Source organism: Nelusetta ayraudi, unplaced genomic scaffold, assembly GCF_046127955.1.
Source record: "Nelusetta ayraudi isolate G7.1 ecotype Tasmania unplaced genomic scaffold, CSIRO-AGI_Nayr_v1 ptg000011l, whole genome shotgun sequence".
In the NCBI taxonomy this organism is placed as follows: domain Eukaryota; kingdom Metazoa; phylum Chordata; class Actinopteri; order Tetraodontiformes; family Monacanthidae; genus Nelusetta; species Nelusetta ayraudi.
In genome coordinates this window covers 6460178-6480892 of record NW_027466061.1, presented here as the reverse complement: position 1 = coordinate 6480892, position 20715 = coordinate 6460178, and the positions used below count along the sequence as shown (strand labels likewise).

The 20715-nt window shown below is 46.7% G+C and overlaps 1 protein-coding gene across 11 annotated transcripts in view; it reads right to left on the bottom strand.

Annotated features, from left to right (window-relative positions):
* Positions 1 to 755: 755 nt before the first annotated feature.
* Positions 756 to 20715, bottom strand: part of acaca (acetyl-CoA carboxylase alpha) — a 31856-nt gene continuing 11896 nt past the window's right edge. For 3 of the 11 annotated variants that reach the window (XM_076020299.1, XM_076020300.1, XM_076020310.1), the window contains 28 exons: positions 19514 to 19537; positions 18891 to 19040; positions 18195 to 18338; positions 17999 to 18101; positions 17204 to 17311; positions 16975 to 17100; positions 16713 to 16757; positions 16074 to 16115; positions 15291 to 15506; positions 15047 to 15202; positions 14730 to 14954; positions 13891 to 14046; positions 13629 to 13775; positions 12601 to 12870; positions 12274 to 12371; positions 12019 to 12139; positions 11762 to 11872; positions 9098 to 9241; positions 8869 to 8989; positions 8108 to 8204; positions 7329 to 7425; positions 7109 to 7244; positions 6213 to 6390; positions 6008 to 6120; positions 5335 to 5489; positions 4197 to 4367; positions 2441 to 2577; positions 756 to 2321 (listed from right to left, as the gene is read on the bottom strand). In XM_076020299.1, the coding sequence (XP_075876414.1) occupies positions 2195 to 2321; positions 2441 to 2577; positions 4197 to 4367; positions 5335 to 5489; positions 6008 to 6120; positions 6213 to 6390; positions 7109 to 7244; positions 7329 to 7425; positions 8108 to 8204; positions 8869 to 8989; positions 9098 to 9241; positions 11762 to 11872; positions 12019 to 12139; positions 12274 to 12371; positions 12601 to 12870; positions 13629 to 13775; positions 13891 to 14046; positions 14730 to 14954; positions 15047 to 15202; positions 15291 to 15506; positions 16074 to 16115; positions 16713 to 16757; positions 16975 to 17100; positions 17204 to 17311; positions 17999 to 18101; positions 18195 to 18338; positions 18891 to 19040; positions 19514 to 19537 (3718 nt within the window). In that variant the 3' untranslated portion in view covers positions 756 to 2194. The remainder of the gene's footprint in view (positions 2322 to 2440; positions 2578 to 4196; positions 4368 to 5334; positions 5490 to 6007; positions 6121 to 6212; positions 6391 to 7108; positions 7245 to 7328; positions 7426 to 8107; positions 8205 to 8868; positions 8990 to 9097; positions 9242 to 11761; positions 11873 to 12018; positions 12140 to 12273; positions 12372 to 12600; positions 12871 to 13628; positions 13776 to 13890; positions 14047 to 14729; positions 14955 to 15046; positions 15203 to 15290; positions 15507 to 16073; positions 16116 to 16712; positions 16758 to 16974; positions 17101 to 17203; positions 17312 to 17998; positions 18102 to 18194; positions 18339 to 18890; positions 19041 to 19513; positions 19538 to 20715) is intronic. The other 8 variants (XM_076020301.1, XM_076020302.1, XM_076020303.1 and 5 more) reach the window with 8 other exon arrangements.

Sequence of the window (20715 nt, the reverse complement as noted above, 5' to 3'; positions counted from 1 at the left end):
GACAAACAGTTCAAGAGAAGAAAGTAGTGCACTTAAACATTCAGGCCATTTCCATTTCCTGGAAGTCCTCCCAAACACTTCATTTCCCCACTGATTCAGTGGCTAAGAAAAAAGCCGATTTTGAAGTTTTGTCAGTGATTAAAAGAAGAATTAGGAACCCTTAGACCCCACAACAAATGAGCTAAAAAAAAAAAAAAAAAAAAAAAAACCTCTGGTAGCCCATAGAGACCAAGCAAGTCACAGTTCCAATTATCTTACCAAATGACTCATTTTCTTATTGGGCCTTCTATAATTGTGATGGGCATTGGGTGCATGCAACTCAATTTGTCTTACATATTTGTTGGTGGGAGGGTAGAGGAGTTGATGGGGCTGAGGGGATGATATTAAAGAATTATACCAAATAACAAAAGAGGAGATGACAGATCCCTCAGTATTTGTTTGATGTGCTTCATCCTCTTTAATACCGTTGAAGTTTAAAAGCGGCAGGAGGAAAACGGTGCTTTAATCATCCGTGGACTGGATTTTTTTTTTCTCCCTGGCAATCACACAAATGTCCTAAAAAAAAAGAAAGAAAAGACTTTGTTCCAAGTGGTAAAAAAAATTAATGAGGCTTCAAGTGATGTTGTTTTCCGGTTCAAGGATCATCGGCACATTAGGAAAATTTGACAAATTAAATTACAGCTCAGAACGTCCGTCGCTGGAAAAAAAATATATAGTGGGGATTAAAAAGTTTTGAGGTAAAACGCACTTCCCAGTAAGTTGGACAAGCTTTATTTAATTTTCAGATACATTAAGAGCTCATTTACTAGAAATTCTTGTCCGTCGTGAAACAGAAGCAACCAGTTACTTATAAAGCAGCTGGACTACAAGTCAGTACAGGCACATGTATTGCAAAGTACAGATGGAAGGCATCTCACATGGCTAGAGTTGCTTTTTTTCCGGCAGAGGACACAGTGAGACGTTAAGATCTAAACATTACAGTTAAATGACGTGTTGTTTCCTTTAAGAAGACACCTTTGCAGCAGTTTGTCTGCCAGTAACAAGAACGGAAGGTTTTTTCCTTTGTTATTCCAAAAAAAACAATAATATAAAACTAAGTACCGTTGGACACACACACACACGCACGCACGCACGCACGCACGCACGCACGCACGCACGCACGCACACAAAGTATAAACCTTAAATAGTTAACAGTTAATTCAGGTTGCAGTTGAAAATAAACAGAAAGAAAAATACCAATCCCAGTGAACGTCATTGTTCTCACATTAGAAGATTTTGCCACTGAATTCAAAAATATCCTATTTTAAATTAAAAAAAAACAAAACAGCTCAGTGTGATAAAATTAGTTTAGGAGCAAAATACAACAACAGCTGTCAAGTTTATTTCCCACAAATTCCTACGTCCCTAAAAAAGCGAGCGATTAATCCAGAGCAGCGACTCTGGGAGGAATGTCGAAGGGGAACCGGTCCGCAGTAAAGTGCACGTGAGGAAGTGTGAGTGTGGGTGTGTGTGTGTGTGTGCATGCGCTCACCATGACACATACAAGGAGGAGCAGCTGTGCGTGTTGTTGTTGTTCTTGTTGTTATTATTGGTGAAACCAGCCGCAGTGTCGCTCATGGCAGGGCCCAAACTGTAGAAGTGCCTCTGCCCCCTGCTGGCCACCGCTTTAGTGTTCAGTAACTAAGTGCGCCCTCCCTTTTCACTTCAGTGCCTCCTTTAGCTGCTGGTTGCCAAAGTGATGCAAGATTCGTCTGACAGATAAAAAAAAAAAAAAGTACTAATAATTGTAACAAAGTCACGCCGGCTCCAGTTTGATTGAAGGCCGCTGATTAACATGGAACCTTCAACTCGGGCCGGTAACTACAAAACCTGCCAGTCACTTTGAATAGTTTTAAAGTGTTTTGGATGCAATTGCACTTGATTGCGATATACAGATTTATTTTCTAAACGAAAGCATAAGACATTTTTTTTTTTTCTTCTCTTTGTTAAAAATCTTGAAAGTGGTCTTGCGAGAAAGTCACTGCCGACGGGTCATCGGTGACTCGGCCGCTGCCGAGGTTCCTCGCGTCGGCTCCTCCAAGTTTTTGTTCGTCTGGCGGCTGCGGTCGCGGCCGCGAGCACGAACGGCCGTAGCGGTCGTCCTGCAGGAAGAAAAGGGAGGGCAGGGGAAGGGGAGGGGCCAGGCTCCTCCCACCTAGGAGGAGGCCGAGGCCTCCATGGTGGACAGGATGCGCACCACCTCGGCTCTCTGCGTGGCCGAGATGTGCTGGGTCATGTGCACGATGGAATCCATGGCGACCTCTGGATTGGCCTGGACGAGGCTGCGAGTGACAAGGCAGAAAAAAAATACAATGGCCACAGTTCTCACAGATATGGCCACAGTTTGTCAGGCGGCTTGAACGGTGGGAGACGAGGGCTCGGCCAACTGCCGGAAGATTACCTGCGGATCTGCTTGAGGATGTGATCTCGGCGGATGTACTTGATGTTCTCGTCGATGACGGACCTGGCGCCCTCCTCTTCGGCCAGCTGCCTCTCCAGCCACGCCACCACCTCTTCGTTGTTGTCCCACAGATAGGCCTGCGGAACAGGAGAAGAGGAGCTCAGTTCTGTGGAGCTGCGACGCATCGGCCGACGGTTACAGCTCAGGCGCCACCGTGCACTCGGCTGGGAAATATTCAGAGAAATTAAAATTTCAAAAAATGAATCTGTGCACATCAGTCGTCACAGATGAGGGACATTCGGCTTCCTGGTGAAATAGTTTGGAAAAAGCAAAAGGGTCACGCTGCAGTGATGATACATCGGGAGAGAAGGACATTTCCTTCAAAACACGCAAAGGCAAAAAGCGAACAACAGCGGCTCAACGGCTCAATAAGTGGTCATGTGACCTTCTTCGTCTCGCTCTCATGACGTCGGAATGTGAGCAGCATGACGTGGAGGCCCGTCTAGAACAGTCCCCAGTCATTGTTCATGGGTGTTGCGTTTGTGATTATTGAACATAATTCAACAAATATCAACAACAACAACAGACACACAAACTGGTGGTCTGATGTTGAAAGGATGCGATGGCAACATTAGTATTCATGAGCGCTGACACCTCTGATCCCAAACAAAGCCGGCCTGGAGGGCTTAGCAAAGATTTGGGAGGAGGGGGTTTTAGATGGGCTCCTTTTTTTTTTTTTTTTTTTCAAAACACAGAGTCCTTCTTGAGGTCCGCAGGAATATTTAATGCCCTTATTAATCATTTTTAATCTGTTTGCTTTTAATTAAGAAACAGTGTGTTGCTCTCCTATCTGCACGTGCCAGGGCTGTGATTAATTGTGGCTTAAGACCGCCGGTCCTGATCGGGGCAATGTATTAGCTAACAAGGAGGCCACTTTTCTCCTTCTTCTTCTTAAACAGCGGATCTCAAAAACGCTGGGCGGGATCATTTCAGCGCCGCGGCTGCTCCTCTGGGCCTGCGCATTTACACACGTTAACCTCTGTTTCAGTGTGTGTGTGTGTGTGTGTGTGTGTGTGTTGCACCTTAGAAGAATGAACCTTGCAATGTAGTGGGATTGGTGAGGTTTCAAGTCACAAATATGTTGATTTTATTTATGTATTTTCAAGTTGGTTTTAGTATCAAGGAACCAATCATTGGGTGTAACTGCTGCCGGCTGCCGTTAAAAACCACAGAAAAAAGACCAATGAGTGAGATGCATTAGGAGCACCAGTGAACATGGATGTTTTTTTTTCTTGCATGAAGGGAAGAGCTGATTTAAAAAATAATGGCATTAAAATATTTCCTTGGCTATCTGTGCTTTAATACCCTTGGTCTATCTTGGACATTGCTCTCTTGGTAAGGACAGTTCTGCTCTCATTGGGTCACTGTCTTGTGGTGACGATTCACAATTAATGTCAGCCTCAAACTGCTGATTGGTCCAATTTGGATAGAATACAATTTGGACAAATAACCTAAATTAAACAACGTTATAAACAATTCCACCACCAAAACATGTTGTCACTTTGTTATCTTCAACACTTTAAGATAATAATACTGATAATAATGCTAATAACAATAATAATAATAATAATAATAATAATAATAATAATAATGCTAATAATAATAATAATGCTAATAATAATAATAATAATAATAATAATATTTTATTTTTGTTGTCTCCAGACTTTTCCCTCAAAGTGGCAGAGGGCGTGTTTACCTTCACGGCGCCCTCGGCCTCCACGAACCAGCGCCGCAGCATCGCCTGCACCTGCCCATCTGTCAGCTCGCCGTTGGCCGCTTGGATCTTCCTCTTCACCGTCTCCTCCAGCAGCAGGCGCCGCAGACGCCAGTAGAAGAACTGGCGTGACGTTTGCCACTCGAGGATGTCCTGGCAGGGCAGAGGAGAGGGAGAGAGAGAGAGAGAGAGAGAGAGAGAGAGAGAGAGAGCGGGAGGGAGAGAGAGAGAGAGAGAGGGAGAGAGGACAGGAAGACACGTCACTCTCCAAACACTGACTGAGTGATGATCTACAATCCCTCATAATATGGGAGCCTGATTCAACTGACGGGTGTAAATCTTCATTTTGTTGTGGGCGTCTTCACTGTCACAGTGCGGACTGACGCTCGAGGCCTCCTTGGCAGCTGATTTCTTTGTTGATGCGGTTTGAATTAAACTGCGTGCAGCCTGTCATCCATCTGTTAGAGCGCCCCCTGGCCATGTGAGCAGAGTGTCTACACGCTTGTGTGTGTTGGTGGGAGGTAGAGGGAGAGGGAGAGGGAGAGACGGGATGGGACGTGCCCGAGGTGAGTGACCAGGGTCATCAGGAGATAATTACGGGGGACAAGTCTCACAGTCTCACAGTCCGCTGAGCCCAAACATTATTCACAAGGCAGGTAAAGACCCAGTCTACCTTGCGGGCTGCTTTGCTTCTCCACGCTTCTGTGCCATGACATTGCTCAAAGAAAATAAACAAATAAATAAACAAATAAATGAGCACTGAATGGCCTCAAAGTAGCTGCGAGATGCTAAATGTCTACTCCATCGCTGTCTGCATTGGCCAATGCACTGTGTGAGAGCCCACTCTATTTGATCTAATGCACTTTCTAGAGCTCTATACTATTAACAGTTTTAATTAGGAGTTTTAGTCTTCATGGTAGATTGCTATTTATATTTATTGTATTCTTTTTATATAGCTCATGCATTTATATCGCTATCTATACGATATGCATTTATGACGTGTGACTGTGTCATTGTATGTTTTTGATGTTTTACTTTGTGGGGTCCTATGAGCTGCAACCTAATTTGCCCTTTGGGACATGAAGTGAAGTGAAGTGAAGTGAAGTCGATGAGAGCTCACCGTGATGACTCCCTTCTCCTGCATGCGGCCCGGGGTGTCGTGGAGGTCTGCGAACTGCACGGCCACCTGGTGGTAGATGGGCAGGAGGAACTCCTCGCGCTCCTTCAGCTTGGTCTCCAGCTCTTTGCGGTCGGGTGGACTCAGCTCAGGGGTTCCTATCGGCGGACAAAGCCACGGCGTCATCAAACAATGCGGAAAGATGAGTTTTTTTCCCCCTTCGCACCGGCGGACGAGGCGCTGAAGGCGTGAGGAGAGTCAGCGCGACCAGGCTCTCGCTCAACTCCTGCTAACGGCTCTCGCTTTTGTTTTCCTGAGCTGCCGGTCAATGTCACATGAGAGTGATTTCTGTCAATTCCAATCTGAAAGCCCCCCCGCCTCCCTCCACCCACCCACTCCATCGGTTTCCCTTAAAGCCAAGCAGCCTGGACGGCATCGGGCCGAGAGGTCCCTCTGAGGACCTGGGGGGGAAATCAATGGGCTGCAGGGGAGATGGCAGGAGAGGCGGGTGATTGATCTCCCAGCAGGACGTGATTGACGCCTCTCCCATCCGCTGGCGGGGTGGGGAGGGGGACGAGGGGGAGACAGAGCGCAGGTGATGATCCCGTCAAAAAGCCAAACAGCGCGCAGACACCAGCGCAGCAGTGAGAGCGAGAAGAGAAGAGGCCAGACTCACCCAGCCTCTCGGCCAGGCCGGTGTAGACCGGATCCACTCTTCTCATGGTCTTCACCAGGTCCTTCCGCCTGAACTTGATCTCCACCGTCCCCTCCGGCTCCAACACTCCACCTCTGGACAAGCCATCACAAAATCATCTCTCCTCTCTCTCCTCTCTCTCTCTCTCTCTCCTCCCCCCCTCCCGTTCGATAATTCATTTTCTCACCGGCTGTCCTTGTCGGCGTACATCTCCATGTGACGGGGGTTGATGGTGGGATCTATGACCACCCAGGAGCCCCCCCTCAGCTCGGCCTGTGGCGGGATGTACACCAGCACCGGCTGCTTGTACTCCCTAAGACCGTCCACGATGTAGGCGCCGAACTTCAGCACCTGGTCGTACATGTCTGTAGGGAGAAAAACAAATAAATCACATTTTCGTTGGTTTTAGACTCGACGCCACCTTTGGCTGCGTTCAGACTGCAGGCGAATCTGATTCCAATCAGGTTCCATCTCAAATCCGATTCTTTGGGCTGGCTGTCCACACTGTTTTTAACAAGTGTCCAAATGGGATGTGGCTCTGTTCAGACTGGGCCACATTATTGACCCATCTGACAGGTTGCTGTAGCAACAACGTCGGAGCGGAAGCATCGTCCAACACGTGTGGTGTGTGACGTCTTATAATAGCGGCAAAAACTAAATTGACTTGTTCTGATACCAGCCCTGGAGCTTGGCTCGAATGGAGCCATCTCCTCACAGACTGATGAGCCAATGAGTTTCCTCCTCTGTCCTCTGTCTACTTCGTCTGTCTGCTCCATTACGTTACAGCTCCGCACCTGGAATGGCGCTCTCTGGTGGCGCACTGGCTCTTGCGTCGCGTAGAGTGATGTCACGGACAGCCAGGTGTGTTCGGAGATGTTCAGACTGAGACACATCTGTCCAAATGCCATTTGAAACGACCTCCCGAAGCTGGTTTCAATCCGTTTTGCAAAGATTGGATTTCATGTGATTTGTTATTGTTCAGACTACAAAAGAGCCACCCGGTTTCAATCTGGATGGGCTGAAAATCGGATTCTGGCTGGCAGTCTGAACGCAGCCTTTGACTGACTGAGTGCGGCTGGGTACCTTTCATGCCTCCGGAGAAGCCCCTCCAGTTGGCGAACACGATGAGGGGAAGCCCCTCCCTATTCAGGTCCTTGATGGCCTGGGCTGTTTTGAAGGCGGAGTCGGGGAACCACACCTGTCCCGCCTGCTGAATGATCTGCAGACGGACACGTCGGAGCGTCGGCGTCACAACCCAGACACTGCCCAGAAACTACAGAGCGCTTGCAGTGCCGAGTCTTACCTTGGCCTCAGAGTCTAAATTGGCTGGATCGGCAGGGATTGACAGCTCCACTGACCTGGTTTCCACGGCAACCACTCCGGTAGGAATCCCTCCCAGTCTGCCAGAGGAGGACATTTAGTACCGATTAGTGAGGAGCAAATCTCACTTTTGACAGTAGGAGCTTTTCTATGCAGCAGAACTAGGTTACAGGTTTCACACATTGAGCTGTAATGAGGAACCTTAATATATTATATAGGTTGTTTTGACGTGATGTCACACGGCTGGAGATGGAGGGCAGGAGGCGAAAAGTAGGTCAGTTTCTGAGGATCTGTGACACTGAAAAATGCAGATGTTCTGTGTAGTTTACAGTTGGCTCCAATCGCAACTCCATTTCTACTTCCTGCCCTCCATCTGAATCTTTGTATGTCATGATAACCACGTGACTGAAACCCAGCTTCTAAAGCATCTAAAGAGCTTCACATGACTTATTATTCCAAAAGAAATGCCAAATCTGTCACTTTCTTTTCTCAAATCGTGTCTACTCATGTGAAACCTGTGCAAATGGAAGAAAATTGTGCAATGCATTACTGTGGGTTGGTGGGATATGTTTAATGAAATGTTGCCACTTTTTTTTTTTTAACTGCACTGACTTTTTTAATCTTGTACATGTTCACGTGTTGCGATGGCAAATACAATGACCACTACTAAAACAAGAAAACCGGGACAGGAGAGTGCGCTAACGGAATGAAAACCCGCCCTTCTGCATCATCTGCTCCTCTCCTCCAGTGGAATGAGCTCACCTGGCTCTGCCCACCACCACGCTCTGGGCCCAGGGCTGCATGATCTCCATGAAGGAGCCGTGGTCAAAGAAGCCGCTCTGCCAGGAGCCCTTTGGTGCTTTTGGGGAGGAAAACAGAAAATGTTTCACGCTCGCGGAGATTGGAAGTGAAAGAGTCCATCTTTGATGTTTCCCCACAGCACAGCGCCTTTGTCCCCGGTGCATGTCGGACGGCCCCCGCGTTTCCCTACCGCACGCACAATCTGTACTCTTGGCAGCGACCATGATGGATGGCTTTATAAAGAGGCGTGCTCAGCTCTTTTTCTGCCTGCACACCCCGACAAACATGCCCAGTCGACGAGGGTTACCGTTCAATTAAACCTTCTTGCCACTCATCACTGGGCCGACACGTTGGTCGGACGCCCCCCCCCCCCCCCCCCCCTCCGCTGTTCCCCATAGCTGTAATTACACTGATGTGGATCCTACTCAGTCCTGACCCGCAATGTAATACAAACTGGATCCATTTGCTGTCGTTGTTCTGTTAGGTCTGCCGTTCCCCCCAGGAACTTAAAAGGGAACATTCCTGAATTTAAGCTCACGAGACGTCAGAGCTGAACAGGCAAACCTTCATGTTTACTTTAAACAACACAAAAAAGTGACTGATAGAGGAAAAAGCAATGCCAAGATTTCACATGGTGCATTTGAGATCAGATGAGCAGCAATTCGTTTTATAGATGCATTAATGTGAGGAAACCAAATCAACTAGATTCTCAGTACACTCACTGTGGCTGGGACGTCCTGCCAGCATCCAGCGCGGGTCATAGGGAGCCTTGGTTGGCACAAAGTCTACTGGTCGGTCTATCGGGTCCTTGGCATTGAGGATGGGCACTGGACTGTGTTTACACTGCATACACGGATACGCTCATTAACAAAAACCCACCTCTTGGATTGTCCCAAAACCAAACAGCAGCAGAGAGATAATGTTTTAAAACAGCAACAACAGTAATTTCACCATGGGCATGTAGGACAGCCACTGCAGGATGGTGAAAACTCCCTCGAAGTCGTCGCAGACGGTGTTGTGGGTCACGCCGTTGTTGTGCATGATCTGGATTCCACCCAGCTGGTTGTTTGATGTGTACACTTCCCTACCCAGAACCTGCCACGAGAAAAAAGACAGAGGAGAACTGGCTTTTACATCAGGTAGAGGAAGATGAAAAGGACGGAAGATCCTTTCATCCGTTTGATCCCAGACTGACTGTTGATTATTTTCCACTTTTGGCAAAGGAGCCCCGGAATTTTCCCCGCTCATTATTCCCAGATCTTTATTTTTCATCTCAGATTTGAGTGAAGCAGCCTCACACCATTCAGATCTGCACATCTCCATTACACATACACATTGATTGTGTGAATGTCTGTACTAGACATATAAATATTTAGCCTACACATAAAAACCCAAAACACCCCATGTCACACTCGTGTGTTCTATGTGCGGCTATGTGGCGATGTCATAGGTCAGAAGGACCACACAGGAGCGGTGTCGCTGTGACACAGGTGACATCACAAAGGGATGACGACACAGCAGCTGCCAGGAGACCCTTTAAACCCTGAATCCATTATTTGACTCACCTGGTTTGCATGTGTTGTCATTTGCACAACAAACTCTCTTTTGACACTATTGATGACACAACATCCCACAGAGTGACTTCCCCTCCAGAAAGTGTTCTCCTGTCATCCCGACGCAGTAGAACTCCACTGCCAAACCGGGCCGCGACCAGGCGGCGCCGCTCCCATAACAAAAGAATCAGAAGGGAGCTCCATCTCTTCCCCTCAGCTTTCACCTTTTCAGCCATCATTTACTTTCTTTATTACCATTAATGGTTATTTATCTGGCTACAAATCAGGGCCGCTCTCCTAAAGCTGTCAGCGAAGCCCACAGCCCTGAGAAACGCTGCAGTCACCTTGACATACACAAGGAAAAAAAAACCCTCAACGCCTCCGGCCATCGGCGCCTTCATTTGGATTCTGCGGCGTGGAGAACAGCAGGAGGATGAGATACAGGAGCAGAGGGAGCCGGCTGAGCGCAGGGAGATGGCGGCCAATCAGGACGCAACGGCTCGCTGGGGTATTTATGCCAGTAGTTACGATCCGCCTGCCGTGACAAATCTGGACGCTTCCCAGCAGCTAATGAAATGATGATCTCTGGGTGGCGGCGTCCTGCTCGCCGGCAGCTTTCAGTTAACAGTCAGGACGCCGCGCGGCCAAGGCTTCTATTTTCTTGCCCACGTTGCGGAATTAGTTTTCATTTCCAAAAACACAGAGGCGATTCGCTGTAAACAAAAGACAAAGAAGCTGCGACGCGCCACCCCGCAACCTATCGGGCCCCTCGACCCACACGGAGCCGAACGGCGGCGGAAGGCAGCGGAGCCGCCGGGCGAAGAAGTTTGCGGCATTTGCATGATTCTTCGTGTCGCAATCTGTCATCTAATTTGAAATGGAGTCATCTTAACGCACCGACAAGGACAGAGAACGGAGGGCGACACAGGGGGAGGTGGTGGAGCGTTGCGGACACACACACACACACACACACACACACACACACACACACACACACACACACACACACACACACACACACACACACACACACACACACACACAAATCAACTGCAAGGGGGGAAAAACAATCTGCCTCAGCAAAACTTTTCATTTAGATTAAAAACAAATGATATGGATGTCCTGCGCCGCAGCCTCAGGCGTGTCACTCCATTTCTATGCAAATACAACTTCATGGTTCACTTTCAATTATTGGGCGATGAGTGGCAGGCAGGCCTGTGGCTGGGATTGCAAAGGGAATCCTAGTAGAACAGAGCGGAGGCGTGATCGCCGAGACGGAACAGAAATGGCGGGAGACTTTTTTAAATTTCTATTGTTTTGATGTTTCAGCCCCAATCCCTTCACATTTTTTTCATTTGCTCATTGATTAGAAAAGGAACAAAAAAAGAAGGACAAATCGCTTACTGCAAACACGCACAAACCACAAAGCGCCTTCAATGGATGAATTTGAACAGTTAAAATTTAGAGAGAAAAAAACGCCAGTGACTGTTTGAATGCAGTACTTGCTAGAATGCAGGTGCCTCGCGTGGACTGGATGGATTTAAAGGCAACTTGTATGGGACAAAAGAAGAAAAGAAAAAAAAAAATAGGTTTCATGTGTGTTCATGGGACAGAATAAATTAATTCTCGACATATTTGGGGAAACAAATTCAAATTCTTGGGGAAATGAACAGAATTTCTTTCATTCTGCCCCTTCCTACTGAGGCAAAGTATTCATGAGTGAAATGTGCGTTTGCATGATGCAAAGCAACACTTAACTAAGCAATTTCATTTATTATTTTTAAATGTGCACCCATTCTGTTATATCACATCTGGTATTGATTTATCCTAAAAAAAAACAAAAAAAAAAAACACCCATTCATTGTTCTCTTCACATCTCTGGTTGGCAGCTATTGTATTTTTTTTAACAATGATATTTTTTGGTTGTTGGCTTGTGCAGTCTGCAACTGCTGCACTGTAATAACATCTTATTAATAGTTATAATATCTTTGACTGCTCCGTTCTGCCACTCATAACCTGAGGACTAAAGTTGGTCGTTATCTCACATCCTGCATCACATTACCTTGTTGAGTGCTCCGGCTCCGGTGAGTATAATGTGCGAGTTGTCCACTTGAATGGTTCTCTGGCCGAGCCTCACCAGATAGGCTCCGATCCCTATGGCTCTGCACGTGACCTGCGGGGCCAGACCATGATGTTCAGGTTAAGCGCTGGCTGTGGCCTTTGCTCTCGAAAGATCCTCCTGATTGTGCAGCTCTCGGCTTCCGTGTGCAATGCGTGCGCTCTGAAGCGTGAGGGCGTGCGCAGCCACTTCAGCCTCACCAGGTTCATGGTGATGATCTCCTCGTAGGCCAAGGACGACTCTCCAGCGATCATGCCGGAGCCTTTCAGATTCTCCACGCCCAGCCCTTCATCTTTTCCAATGATGTCCGTGATCTTGTACCTGCGTGAGAAAATGTGCGTTCAGTCCTCGTTGGCATGTGTCACCCTCCAATTTCTACCATGGCAACCGCCTGGCAGGTTCATTTCTGCACAAAGAATATTTTGACTCAAGAGATAGAAAAAACAGAAGGGTACCTGGATTCTCCCTCGTCTTCCACGTGTTCACAGTGCACAGAGTTTAGAGCTGAAACCTTCTTGTAATCCTGAGGTGTGAGGTACAGGTACTTGAAACCCTGCAGGGGAGTGAAAGAGCAAAGCATGCTTAGCTCGGACAACACTGAGCGACAGAGACAGTAAAAGTCTCTGTAAAAAAAAATATAAATGATGCACCCACTTTGAAGTGCGAGAGAGGAAAAGAAAAAGCTAAAGCACAGAGGGTTGAGAGATCCGTGCAACAGACAAAATAGCCACCTAGTGGTCATCTGAGGTGAGGCATCGTTGCGCAGGAAAATAGCTGCTGACCTTATAGGGGTCCGCGGGGTCCTGCCAGGCCACGTGGAACATGTGCCTGATCTCCTCCGCCAGGCCGATGCGAGCGCCGCTGTTGGCGGCGATGTAGATGCGGGGGAGGCTGCACTCCCGCGCCATCTCCGAGGCTCGCAGGAACAACACGTCCTCCTGCGGCCCGAACGAGCCGATCTTGTGCGTGATGTCGTTGCTAATGACGATGATCTCGCGACCGCACGGGTACTCCGGCGTGCGCAGAGTCATTCGCCAGGCTACCATGCCAATCTGCGGGATTAGCGGGGAAAAGCTGCTGTTAACGACCTGGTGGAAATATTCTATTCAAAGGTGAGTTTGATCATTTTATGTTACATTGCATTACAGGTCTTCATGGGTCTGTCCAACCCTGAAGTCTCACACTGGGAACCATACTGGTTTAAAAGGCTGCATCAGAACCAGGTCAGGTTTTAATGCAACAGTTTTCCCAGGTGTTTGCAATGTCTTTTTATCATTAGCACCTGAAGGAACCCAGGGGAGGTTACAGTGATTATTATTTGTATTCTCCTTAAACTCGTACACAAAAATTGATTGATCAAAGTGAATTTTGTTATTGTGTTATGCGTTTTATGTCCATTAGCAGGCAAGTTAAAGCAAACATCAGTTCGGCTGAGTTCAGGCCAGTCATTTCCAATAACAACCTTGGCTCTGCGCCGCCATTGAGCCATTCCTGATGGCTACTGGTCCTGGTATAAAATGCTAGCTTGGTGTAATCTGGGGTCGGGTGGTTAGAACCATTTCCAGATTATTGGAAGTCTGATGACATCTGTGCTGCTTGGGTTTCTAACACCATCTTATTCTTGGTTTAAATTACCAGACACTTCTAGTATTTCACAATGCATTTTCATTATGACTCAACCAACTCTTAAAGACACACAGAGACACCTACAGGTTAGGAAAGGAATTGCACACGCTGAGCCGCTTGATAGGGGAAATTGCTCGGGTTTAAAATTAATATAATGTGAAGAGCGTAAAAAGAACAAACGGACCTCGTTGCCACCCGGCAGCCTGTTCATCTGCACCAGCTGACCCTGCGCATCCAGAACCAGCTCTGTGAAGGTGAGCAGCTCAGAGGGGAGGGGGATTTGGGGCAGGTGGGCGTGGACCTGGGTGGAGTGCCATAGCTTCTTCAGAGACTGGAAGAAAAAAATATGAGAAAAGTTATTTTTTAAAAACTAAAAAAAAAAAAAATGGGAGGGAATTACGTAACGATTTTTTAACAGGATTAACACATTTTTTCTTCCCCAGTACCTGTCTGAACATCTCTGGGAAGTCGTAGACGTAGGTGGTGCCCAGCGACTGCGCCTGGAATCGTTTGGATTGCAGCAGGTCCTTGGTGACGTACGGAGTGTTGATGAGCATGCCGTGCAGCGGCCCCTGCTTGTCCCCGTACGCTTGGAACATGATCTAAGAAAAAAAACAAAAAAAAACGCAGAAACAGGGTCACTTTGTAAAAAGTGTGACCTCTTTCAACCTGTGAAAACTGAGTCAGAAGAATGATGGTGATTATCTGCAATTCAAAAGCTGCCAGACTGATGTGAGCGGAGGCTGTGCCGGCCCAATTATTAATCATACAACACCTACATAAAGAGGCAAAAGCGAAAGGTGGCATGAGTAATGCATTGTGAAAATGGCCCAGACACGATGAGGATGTCAAACAGAGTGTTGCAGCCACGTGGACGTCACATGGACAGGAACTTTTGATCCATTCCAAGATCAGGGCTTGAAGTCATTTAGTTTGTTCTACTCGGTGTTGGGAGTTGGAAGAAGATGACAGGATGGACGGACACGCACGTGGCTGAATGAAGATTAACTTACCTGATCTGCTGCGAGAAGTTAAATTGCTATGAGGCAAAGGGCCAAGACAAAATACTGGATTTCTAATCGGAGGGAAAATTCTTATCATTCTTTATAATTGATCATTTTACTTTTCTATGAACTATAAAGGTTTTCTGTTTCATTCCTTCTTTTTTTTTTTAAAGTCTAGTACATCCCCTCCGAGGAGTGGGTACATCCAGTACAGTGCTGAAGCCCTTCGTCGGGAAACTACACGGTGAGGAGACCAGATGGAAAATGGATGAGTGCCCCACCTGTCGGTCTTTGGGCCCCACCTGTCCCGTTCGGGAATCGGTGACCTCCTTGTAAAGGCTGATGTCCAGGTAGTAGCCTGACTCGTTGGTGAGGAACAGGCGGATCGGGATTTGCTTGCCGGTCGGAGTCAGGCGGATGTTGATTTTCAGCTCGGCCTGCAGCACGCGCAGCTTCCACAGGCGGCTGCCGTAGCGCATCACCATGGAGCGCACAGACTCCTCAATCTGACAGATTCAGAAGGGAAGTAAAGTCAAGAAGGACAACAGGAGATGCGGTCATATGCTGGTGCTCACAGGCATGTGACGGCTTCACATGCCTTGGATGGATCCATGATGACAGTGGGGACAAAGTTCAGGAAGATGTGATTGCAGTCAGTCCGCACGGTGGTGTTGTTGAACGCCACCTCCAGCTCGTCCATGGCTTCCAGCAGCAGACGCTCGGCTTCGTTGTGCAGGTATTCAAAAGACGCTTCCTAGTGAAAGGAAGAGCAGGGGGAAGGGGAGGGGGTCAGAATTCCTCCACGTTGGTGAATATGAAGGCAGCTTCGGGTCGGCACTCACCTTGGTGACCAGGTCGGAGTGGCGGATGATGGCCCGCACGAAGAAGCGGTAGTCCGTCACCTCGGTGCCCACCTCCACACGGGCCGCGCCCAGGTACAGGTGCATTTTGTGGTTGGCGCACGGAATGGCAGTCAGGGCAAAGTTGCGCATGCGGTTGAGCTCCAACTGGAAGGCCAGCGCCGGCTCCAGGTGGCGGTAGATCCTGTCCTCCTCAAACTACACAGGAGCATTTTCAAGAGTTGGTGGAAGAGCAAAACAAACTACTGATGGTCGTCATTGAGTGAGCAGTTATGATAGCGTGGTTTAGGGATGTAAATTATCGATTAATCGTTAGTTGATTTACCTTATAGATCAATTAACCATTAATTTATAAGCAGTGATTTTTCGTGAGAAGCTAAATTTCACAATGCAAAATGTGTGAGGAACCATTATTTAACCCTTAAATAATGTTGAGCGTCTAACTTGTTCTAGGTATATTATGACTATCACAGTATCTACAGGTGAATTGCTCTTTCCTGCCAATACACTGTTATAATCATGTTAACTACCCGTGTAAAAATGTTTCAATTAAAGGCGACTAATTTAATTGAATCGATTCAATTCTTAATCAACAATTAATCGATAATCGATTAATTGTTAACTTCCCTAGCATGGTTGCACAGTCGGTATAAATGCTTTAATCTCGTCTGTGAATGTGGTCATGTCTACAACCAGAGCATGTGTAAATGTTTTAAAATCTGCCTGTACAGTATCCAGTATATTCAGTGGCATGCAGACACCAACCTTATCTCTGGCACGGAAGGTGAAGAACTTGGGGAATTCCCTCTGTGACAGAAAAGCGAAGGAGCAAAATCAGAATTGTCTCCAACAAACAAACAAGACATCAGAGTAAAAACAGGCGCGTTAGAACTCTAAACCTAGTCACTGCAAGACTTGTTTGAATTCTTTGGTGTTAAGCAGCGACGATCAGGGCCTCGTTCTCTCAGCAAACTCTTCTAGAAAGCTGTAATTAAACTATCAGGAGAATTTCTGTTTCTTCACTCAAGACTTCAGGCTTACTGCAGAACTGCACTAGCTGGGTTTAGGTTTGATCAGGGTATCCTTATTATTTCTGATAGTGGGTTAATCCTTTACAAACATCAAACTGTTGGTCCAATGTCGTATCTTACAATGGGGTTTATGATTTCATCGTCCTTCTTTTTTGTCCTTAAATTCTGCCATGCAAATAGTTTACATGAACGCAGTGTTTATGATCCTGCAACATTTAATATGGCATTTGAATACTTGGGGAAGCAGGAAACTGTGGTTTCTAATGTAAGAATCGAGCAGCCGTTCCAATTTATCTCGCTGCCATTAGTAAATGCATGTGTCCATTTGTTGAAATCAGGCATGCAAGCTGTCCCTTTGTCTTCCCCTACTTACATGAAACCTTTGGTCCACCTCACAGTTGATTTGCTTCCTGAAATCCTGTCATCGTAAATGCAGCACAAAGCAAGGCATGCAGGAAGAGATACAGAGACAGACAAACAGGTCGGTAAGATGAAAAAAAATTACTTCAAATGCAAATTACAACGCGGTCGGTTGAATTCACAGACAATTAGTAGTCATTGAAAACCGACACTTGCATATAGATAAGAGTCATTTGAGTTGACAGTTTGAGACATGCTGTTCAAAACTGCTTAACTGTGAGCATGCAGGGCAGCAGACTGTAGAAACCGCAAGATGACCGTGATATGTGAATTCGAGCCCTCACCTTCTGAGCCACAAGGAAAGTAAGCCTACGTATTCCATGTTCAAACAGCAGAGATTTCTGTAGGAGATGGATGAAAACAACAGACAATGTCAAGATCAACGTGTCCGGTTACTGACTGCAAGTCGAGGGGGGGGGGTTGGAGCCGTGTGGAGGGGCCCACCTTTGACTGAGTGAACTCTCGGAAGCTCGCTGCAAGGCCGTCGTCGTCCGTGTCGCTGTCGGTCTTGATGGCCACGTTCAAGATGTGGATGGGCTCGTCCAGCACACTCTGAAAAACAGCCCCGCACAAGCATTGGTGGCACAACCCGTCGATCATATCAGCCAAGAGTCATTGTGTTGACGCTACGCTTCCATGGTAGCGAACTGGAGGAAGATGCAGACGTCACGTCCCGCACTACATGGATATATTACATAGTGTGCATACTGTTTGAAGTTTAATGTGTAATATCAGCAATATTCCAACTATGAGTGAAAGAATCATTTGGTGGAATGATAACATAATTAATCTGTAATTTCAGCGCACACCCTTGGCCGTTTCATGTCACCGAGAAACTTCAATTTGAAACAGTAATAAACTGTCAGCGCTTCCAAGACTCACTGAACAAATTCAACTCAATGTAAGAAAAAAAAAAACTTGCTATGAAGTGACAAGACTAGCGGCTACCAAGAATGACCAAACCAAATACGACAGTTTCTCCAAAATGCATCATCTTCTAAATAGAAGTACAGTGAAACGACTATCAGTAACAGTGAGTATCCATTGATTGAATCAGCTAACATTGGCACGGCAGAGTTGGTGAGTCATGAAGATAGCAAACTGATTCAAGATGGAAAGAAACCTTTTACATTCATGCATCCATGTTTTCCCCTTTTTTATCTCGGTATCAGAGGCAAAAGGTAACATCTGTCAGGCCGAAGTCATTCAAAACAGGTGGCAGAGGTCTTTCCCTCTCACCTTGTTGTCCTCTTCTCCATACAGGACAGGATTCCCTCCCTCTGGGAAGGTTGGACTCGTCGGAGGAGAGTCGGAGAAGCAGCTCAACACGTCTTTTATGTTCCTGGTGAAGACAAACATCATTAAAACAAAGAAACACATTCCATGTTGCTTGTCTGTCCTACAATCTAACGGCACTAAAAGCAACAAAACGCACCTGGTGAAGTCCTGGAAGGAGCGGAAGGCCACCATGGCTCCCATGCGCTGGCAGGGTGGTGTGAATGACGTGTCGAGCAGGACGTCGCTGACACTGGCCACGTGCACCATGCCATAGTGGTTCAGGTTGGATGAGAACGACATCCTGTGACAATGACAAAAAAAGACACAAAGAAAAAGTTGTTTTTTAATCTGTGTCGCACAATGTACACAGCAGTTACTCGGGACTTTTCTGAAATCAGTGCATCATAAAAAGACAGAAGCAGAGGATTAAAGTTTTAAACATGATGTGATACCAGTGAAATGACTCTGTCAATGTCCACCACTCACTTTTGAGAACCTCACAACAGCTTCGATCCAATTACATGATGGGAGACAATATGAATGCCGACATTTTAATGGGAATGATTTAATAGTCGGGGACTTGAAAACTGAATGAGGTTCCAAACAGAAAGAGCAATTAGTGATTAAATGACCGATGTGTGAGTAAAGTAAAAGCACCTGTGTGGCTTGTGAAACATTTTCACAGACCACATGTTAGTCAACAGTAAAATTACAAAACACAAACACACACACTCCTTTCATGGGAGCATTTAAAAAGGGAGAACCAGAAAGACACTTTGGATGCGCAGTACAGTGAAACCGTCCCAGTGATTACACCCGTTCTCACAGCACTTCTTGGTTTTGGGTGTCAAACCTTTCTTCGGCTTCCAAATCGGGTTGACTTTTCTTCTCGCCGTTCTCGTCCTTAGATTCGTTACTTTGTCCGTTACGCTCCTCGGGTTTACTTTCCTGCAATATACTGTCCACCGCTATCAAACACTCCATTAGCTGGGCGGACATCTTCCTGGTAGGACAGCCACAAGCTCGGGTTCAGACGCATTTTTGCTCGACGGCGTGAAATGATTCCCCAACATTTAGTCCATTTTCAGTAAATGCGCACCGCGGCACGACCCAAGTCAGTGCGGATGTCACAAATACATACAAAAGTTAGCCATTAAACTTTCTTTGACAAACACACACACACACACACACACACACACACACACACACACACACACACACACACACACACACACACACACACACACACACACACACACATTTAAAATAGTTGAACAGAGACACACAAACTGACCATGAAGTTGCCTCGGAAATTAAACAGCAGTCTGAGCCAGAATTACAGAGGCAACAAACATTCTCTTGACTCAGCAGCAGCAGATGAATTAGTGTTGCACACTGCTTTGCCCATGCAGCTAGCTAGTCTATTGACAGAGCCTAGACGGCAGTCTATACAAGAGGAAGAATGTTTTACGATACCTGTTAAGAGTGGGGATGTTCCCTCTGCAATCAAACAACATGGATTACTAAATGATTAGTGGCAGGCTTTTAGGAGAGGGAGACAGGTCAAGCAATGTCTGCATGTGCAAAGGAACACATCGCACGAAATATTGGATTTAGTCAATGTCTCCACGTCCCCGTGCAGGTGGAAAGTCGGACAAAAAATGCCTATAAGATGATTAACTTTAGTAGGAGTTAATAACGTGCATGTTTGCTTAAGACAGTGAAGATTTGTTGGCATGTTGGGTGGTTCTGGAGAGCTCTGCTAAGCTTCAACCACTTACATTTTTTGTTACTATTTTTTTTATATTTTCATGCAAGTTAGAATATGAGCATATCAGGCTCTTCAGCTCTTTTTGACACTGATCCGACAGACTTTCCATCTGTGTCAGGGCAGGGAAGACAACGACGTCAACAACACTTTAGGTGGAACTGCTCCAGAACATGTTTTCTAAAATTAGCAAGAAAGACATGATCAATGTGAAAAACAGAAGATAAAGCAATAATCAAAGAACCTCTAATCCTGAGATACTTTTACTTTATCAGACAACCTAAAGACTTAAAAGACTTCCTGCCCTGAAATTATACAGAACAAATGGGAGGGAGGTCATTTCACATCATCATGCCTCCTTCAGTGGACAGTGATGAACGGAGGAGGAGGAGGAGGAGGAGGAGGAAGAGCTGGAGGTGGTGGTGGAGGAGGATGGGCGGTGAACGCACAAATAGCATCAAGCGCAATTCTATAACAAACTGCATTCAGAAGCTCGTGGCGGATAAAACTACTTGGAGGTAGCGGGGGTGACAACAGTTTAAAGGTACACACAGACAGTCACACGCATACACACGATACACACGCAGATGTCACAAGCATGCACGTATGAGGCAAGACATGGGCATCGCATGACTGAGGTTATTTGGAAGCTTTGGGTGCAAATGCAACGGCAAGGACGTTCAGCTCCTCTCAGTTTGTTTGAAAAGATTCCCCGACTTCTTATCAGCGACTTACAGAAAGGAAAACTCTTAAAGAACTTGGTTGCTCATCGCAATTGCAACGAGCCAAAACAAAAATCCTGTTTAGCAGCACCTTACATTGCACACGAACAGCAGTGGGGGAACAGATGTGAGCAGGGAGATGCAGTGAGGGGGGGGAGGGAGAAAAGCTGCGGCACCTTGGACACTGT